At 41.0% G+C, this 6,990-nt stretch overlaps 1 protein-coding gene across 1 annotated transcript in view; it reads right to left on the minus strand.

Annotated features, from left to right (window-relative positions):
* The window catches only part of PNLIPRP3 (pancreatic lipase-related protein 3), a 48,473-nt gene that overhangs the window by 25,689 nt on the left and 15,794 nt on the right, over window positions 1-6,990 (minus strand). The window contains exon 4 of the mRNA XM_011927822.1: window positions 5,361-5,492. Coding sequence (XP_011783212.1) covers window positions 5,361-5,492 — 132 coding nt within the window. The remainder of the gene's footprint in view (window positions 1-5,360; window positions 5,493-6,990) is intronic.

Consider the following 6,990-nt stretch of genomic DNA (forward strand, 5'->3'; position numbering starts at 1 on the left):
CCCCATGCAAATCTGAAACCCAGCAGGTCAGGCATTAAATCTTAAAGCTCCAACATAATCCTTGACTCCATGTCCCACATCCTGGTGTGAGGAGTGCGCTCCCAAGACCTTGGGCAGCCCTGCCCCTGTAGCTTCTCTGGGTGTAACCCACATACTACTCTCTGGGGTTGGAGATGACTGCCTGCCAGTTTTTATAATCATGGATTTTCCAGTGGATCTAACATTCTGGGGTCTGGAGGGCAGGAGCCCCTTCCCACAGATCCACTAGGCAGTTCCTCATTGGAGACTCTGTGTGGGGGTTCCAACCTCACATTTCTTCTTGGCATTTCCTTAGTAGAGTTTCTCTGTGGGGGCTCTGCCCCTGCAGCAGGCTTCTGCCTGGGCACACAGACTTATCTATACATCCTCTGAAATCTAGTTGGAAGCTGCCAAGCTTCCTTCACACTTGCATTCTGAGCATCTGCAGATTTAACACCACTTGAAAACTGACAAGGCTCATGGCTTGCACCCTCCAGAGCTGTGTTCTCAGCTGTACCTGGGACCCTTGGAGCTGAGGGTGGAGCTTGAGCAGCTGGGATGCAGGGAGCAGTGTTCTGAAGGCTGAGCAGGGCAGTGGCACCCTAGGCCTGGGTTCTGAAATCCTTCTTTCCATTTAGGCATCTGGGTGTGTGATGGGAGGGGCTGCCTCAAAGATCTCTGAAATGCCTTTCAGGCCTTTTCCCCATTGTCTTGGATAGTAGACTCCCTTTTAGTCATGCTAATCTCTCTAGCAAGTGGTTGCTCCACAGCCCACTTACATTCTTCTCCTGAGAAAGCTTTTTCTCTGTCTGCCACATGGCTAGGCTAGGCTGCAAATTTTCCAAGCTTCAATGTTATGCTTCCCTTTGAAACATAAGTTCCAACTTTAAGTCATTTATTTGTTTCCATATCTGATTGTAGATTGTTAGAAGCAGTCAGATCATATCTTGAATGCTTTGCTGCTTAGAAACTTCTTCTGCTAGATACCCGAAGTCATTCCTCTTAAGTTCAACATACCGCAGATCCCCACGGTGTGGACATAATGCAGCTAAGCACTTTGGTAGGGTGTAACATGGGCGACCCTTACTCCAGTTCCCAATAACTTTGTCATTTCTATCTGAGACCTCATCAGCCTGGATTTCGCTGTCCATATCTCTATCAACATTTTGGTCACAACCATTTAACAAGTCTTTCCCTCATCTTCCTGTATTATTCTGAGCCTCACAAACTCTCCCAACATCTGCTAATTTCCCAGCTCCAAAGTCACTTCCACATTCTGAAGTATCTTTATAGCAATGTCCTGCTCCTTTTTACTATTTTGTGTGTGTGTGTGTGTTAGTTCATTCTTGTGTTGCTATGAAGAAATGTCTAAGGTTGGGTAATTCATAAAGAAAAGAGATTTAATTGGCTCATCGTTCTGTAGGCTATATATAAGGCATAGTGCCAGCATCTGCTTATGTCTGGAAGCTTATGATTATGGTGGAAGGCAAAGGTGGGGCTGGGCTATCACATGGCAAGAGCAGGAGCAAGAGAGTGAGGGGGGAGGTTCCATGTTCTTTTAAACAAACAGATAGTATGTGAACTAACTGAGCAAGAACTCACTCATCATCAAGAGGATGGCACTAAGCCATTCATGGGGGATCCACCCCCATGATTCGATACCTCCCACTATGCCCACCTCCAAATTTATGACCACATTTCAACATAAGATTTGGAGGGGACACGCATCCAAACCACATCTTCTTCCTTGTCTATTTTTGCTTTTGCTGCCTGTGATTTTGGTGAAATATCCAGGAAATCATTGTCAAGTCCAATGTCATAAAACTTTTTTTCTATGTTTTCTTCTAGGAGTTTTATAGTTTTAGGTGTTATGATTGTCTTTAATCTACTTCAAATTGATGTTTTTTTTTGTGTGTGTGTATAGTGCTGCTTACTCTGCTGCCTAGGCTGGAGTGCAGTCTGTTACCTAGACTGGAGTGCAGTGGTACCATCTCAGCTCATTACAACCTCCACCTCCTAGGTTCAAGCGATTCTTGTGTCTTAGCCTTCCATGTAGCTAGGATTACAGCTGCACCACCAGACCGGGTAATTTTTTGTATTTTTAGTAGAGATGGGGTTTCACCATGTTGGCCAGGTTGGTCTCGGCTTCCTGATGTCAAGTGATCTGCCTGCCTTGGCCTCCCAAAGTGCTGTGATTACAGGCATGGGTCACCACACCCGGCCTTCAATTATTATATTCTTTTGCTCCAAGATTGGTTTGGTACTTTTCGTATTTGTTTAATCTTGTTGAAATTGTCACTTTGTTCATGCAATATTCTCCTGACCTCATTTAACATTTTTATGATGGTTAGTTTGAATTCTCTGTCAGTTAAACATAAATCTTTGTTTCATTAGGGTTTGTTTCTGCAGATGAATCTGTTTCTTTGGTATATATTGTTTCTTCATTTTCCTTGAGTCTTTATGTTGGTATTTGCACATTAGAAAAAATAGCCACCTCTGCCAGGGTGTTCATGGATTTTTCTTTGTGGGAGAAGACTCTCACCAATCAACCTAGCCAACAATTCTGGGCACCTGTCAAACCTTTGTGCTGGTCCAAATCACTATCTTTATTCTTAGCAGCCTTCAGCATCTGGAGTAAGCTGAGTGCCATCAGCACTTTCAAGAGAGTTAAGACAGAAATCAGTCTCTCAGGCAGCCTCTGGAAAAGTTGGAACTTTTGATTTGCAGTCTAACTCTTTTCCTCCCAAGGAAAACATGGGATCGAGGGTATTCTACCCAATCACTTTGTCTGCACTGAGCTAGGGGAAGGGGCTATAGTGACTGCTTGAATGCCATCTTTCTTCCCATCTTTGTTCTCCTTGGCCCCTAGGTACTAAAGTATTCTGGGTTCTATCAATGCTTCAAGACATGTGATATTGAAGTGATTACCCTGAGCAGCCCCCAGAAAAACTGAAACATTGGGTATGAAGTCCCACTTTTTCCATCCACAAGGCGAAGCGGGAAGCTATGAGTTTCCTTCAGATCATATGGTGCTGGGTCAGGGGTAGAAGTTAAGACAAGAAGGTATCTCAAATTTTCCTCCTGCCTTCATTGTAGCTGGTTTTATATTTACCCAGGATGTAAGAGCCTTTCAACTAGTTTCTGAATTTCTCACGAAGAAAATTTGTCTGCGTGTTGTTGTTGAATCAGTGTACTTGTTGGAGAAATAAGGATCTAGGTCTTCCTATTCTATTATCTTAATAATGTCACTCCTGAGCAAGCATCTTTTAGTTTCACCTAAGTTTCAGGCTCTCATAATTATCACAAAAATCAAACAATTGACTTTACTTGCATACATTTTTCATTTGATCAAATGTTCCATTTTTTCCACTAGTTATGACAGTTTTATAAGTCACAGAATAAAGAATATTTTCTTTCTCATTTACATATGTGAATAACTGCCAATGAATGCTACATGGTCATTAGGACATCCCTTTCTCTACTGTTGCCACTATTTTTTTGTTTGTTTGCTTTTGAGACGGAGTCCCACACTCTCCCCAGGCGGGAGTGCAGTGGCGCCATCTCAGCTTACTGCAAGCTCTGCCTCCCCGCTTCACACCATCCTCCTGCCTCAGCCTCCCGAGTAGCTGGGACTACAGGTGCCTGCCACCACACCCCACTAATTTTTTGTGTTTTTAGTAGAGACAGGTTTTCACCATGTTAGCCAGGATGGTCTCCATCTCCTGAACTTGTGATCCACCCACCTTGGCCTCCCAAAGTGCTGGGATTACAGGTGTGAGCCACCATGCCTGGCCGGCTGTCGCCACTATTTTAAATGTCTATTTTCTTTCCTATCTCCTTATGTAGGTTGGTATTTGAGATCATTCTCAGCCCTTATCCCCTTCATTGTTCTCCTTCTTCCCCATCTTCCTACCCCATTCCCAGGCACCTGCTTGCCCCAGAACCAATCCAGGTAGTGAATTGTGGTGGCCTAGTAACTTGTGATGAGATGACAGAAAGAGAGGTGAAGAAGAGTGTCAGCTGTTCTTTTAGCTGCTCCTTCTTTAAGCTTGAATCCTGAATTATCCCCAGAGGCCCCGGAGCCCACTCACCCTAAACCCTTTTCCCACTCCAAGGTGGCCTATTCAATTCAATGAACATTTAATTCAACAAACATTTTCCCCCTCAGTTCTGCAAACATCTGTCAGCTTCCTATGAACCAATATTATTTATTTACCGGACATAGGAAAGCCCACAGCTCAGGCCCTAAGATCAATGAAGAAATTCACAAAAGCTTACAGCTGGCTTTTTTTTTTTTTCTAAAGAGAAGATGAAGATGAATCTGATTTCATCCTTTGTACACAAAGACTGTCTCTAAAGATCTTGTACCCTAGTCTTCCCTGACAGAGTGGGAAGAGTAGAGAAGTGTTGGGGCATAAATGAGTCTTTGGATCCCTAATTCCTTCTTCAGGATGTTTACTGACAGCGGTCGATGTTCAAATATCACCCAACCTGGTTGCTCATCCAATTTTTTTCTGCTCCTGCCACTTTCCATTCTATTGCCTTGCATTTTCTTCACCCACTACTTGTCACCAACTGACATTTTCTTGTTCATTGGTTTCTGTGTGTGCCTCCATTGCTTACTAGAGTGTACATTTTGTCTGAGCAGAAACACTGTCTTACTTACAAGTCATATCTTCCATGCCCAGCCCACAGTAAGTGCAGAGTCAAATATATATTTGTTGAATGAATGAATGAACCCTCCTTGAAAATCTGAAAGGATTATGCACCTTCAGATTTTACTACCCTGCATTTTAGGGTGGGAAATTACTTTTTGGAAAGCATTTGGAGATTCGTGAATGTCGCAGAGTATAGGCCTAATAAATAGCAAGATCTGTTTTATTCTTTTAGAGAATATGTGGGTTAAATAGTTGTGTCTGAACTGGCTTACAGACCTAACTAATTCACAGGCACAGAACCCTCTTTTTGTGTGAAAATACATGTCATATTCTAAACAAAAACTATTTGTAAGATGGTAACAATTTATAATTTTAAGGATAGATTTACAATGTGATGAAACTGATTGAGATGGTCCAACATGTTGACCAGGGCACTGACCTTGCGGGGGTGGTTTTTAGTGATGCGCCTGTGTAGACATACTGCCACCTAGTGGTGATTCAAATAACCACAGACTCTACTACGAAGAAACTTTTCCTTTTCTGTCTACCATGTACAAATGCCTATTATTTCACGTGTTCAGTACTTGTCTAAGCTAATAAAAAAAAGACATTCAATTGTCCCAACTTCTGAGTTAATATCCAAAACCAATTCAATATAATTTTTAAAAAATCAAGTCTTCTTACCACGAGGACATCAATAAAATAAGCCACCTCAGCACCAACAACACGGAGATTGTTCACAGCATGGATGTATTCTCGTGAACCGTCGATCCAATCTAAATTAATGCAGTTTATATCTTCCAGCTGTAGCAACACCTGGCACAAAGATTCACACAAATATTAAAGAAATAAGTGTTCAAGGAAACCGACGTGTCTTCACACTTGATTCCATAATAAGAAATTATACTAGTAGGTTGATATGGCTCGGCTTTGTGTCCCCACCCAAATCTCATCTGGAATTGTAATCCCCATAATCGCCATAATCTCCACGTGTCAAAGGAGAGACCAGGTGGAGGTAATTGAATCACGGAGGCGATTTCCCCCACGCTGTGTTCCTGCTAGTGAGTTCTCATATGAGATCTGATGGTTTTATAAGGGACTCTTCCGCCTTCACTTCGCACTTCTCCTTCCTGCTGCCTTGTGAAGCGGTGCCTTCCGTCATGATTGTAAGTTCCCTGAGGCCTCCCCAGCCATGCTGAACTGTGAGTCAATTAAACCTCTTTCCTCTATAAATTACCCAGTCTAGTGCAGTTCTTTATAGCAGTATGAAAATGGACTAATACATAGGTATTAATAGAGAACTACTACAGGCTAGGCTCTGTCATAACCCATATATATATATGTACACACACACATATTAGTAATTAGCACCTATACATTAGTACCTAGCACCTATACATTAGTACCTACGTCATTGAATGAGAATTAAATTTATATATATAAATACATATATTCAGTATATATAAAATACATATATATAAATTTAATTCTCACTCAGTGAGATAGGTACTAATGTTATCTTCACCATATGGCCTTATAAATATTTAATTGCTTATAATGTTAGTTGTCTATTAATCTTAAGTATAGGAGAGAAAGATTAATTTTGTCGAGTTAACTTGGAAATGGTTTTTCTTAAATTAAATGAGAAATTGATCATACCATTTAATCTTCTGTCAAGAGAAGAATTTATTCAAAAGTGATTATACAAATTTGCTCCCCTTGTAATCCGTGCAATTTATAATAAAAATAAATGGGAAATGGATAATTCATTTGAGGCCCTGTAACACGGATAATTGTGGATAACTGAATGGAAGATTTCCATGAATATACATCAATACCTTGCAAAGTACATTCATGTTAAACATAAAGCTCGCATGCTAGTGTAAAGAGGAGTTTATTCATGTCATACATTGCACATGTCTCTCTGCCATTTGCCATCTGTTTTCCATCCAGCTATGTTGATACGGGTGATCTTGTCTGTTCCAAAATATGAGGCTTGGATAGTTGAAGAATTAACCGCACTGATCTCCTGTTTCAAGCAGAAAGAGATTAAGGAAAAATAGTAACTAAAAATTATTTAATAGTTAGTAGACCTATTCCAAAGCTGCTCAAAAGTGTTTCACTAAATTTGATTTTTAACAACCTTCTTTAATATATTTTTACTAAATAGTTACTGCTACATACTATAAAAGTACCATAAATTATTTTTATTATTATTTAGAGACAGGGTCTCACTGTGTTGCCCAGGCTGAAGTGCAATGACTCCATCATAACTCACTGCAGTTGCAAACTCCTGGGCTTAAGCCATCTGACC

The sequence above is a fragment of the Colobus angolensis genome, unplaced genomic scaffold, assembly GCF_000951035.1.
Source record: "Colobus angolensis palliatus isolate OR3802 unplaced genomic scaffold, Cang.pa_1.0 Scaffold75, whole genome shotgun sequence".
Classification (NCBI taxonomy): domain Eukaryota; kingdom Metazoa; phylum Chordata; class Mammalia; order Primates; family Cercopithecidae; genus Colobus; species Colobus angolensis.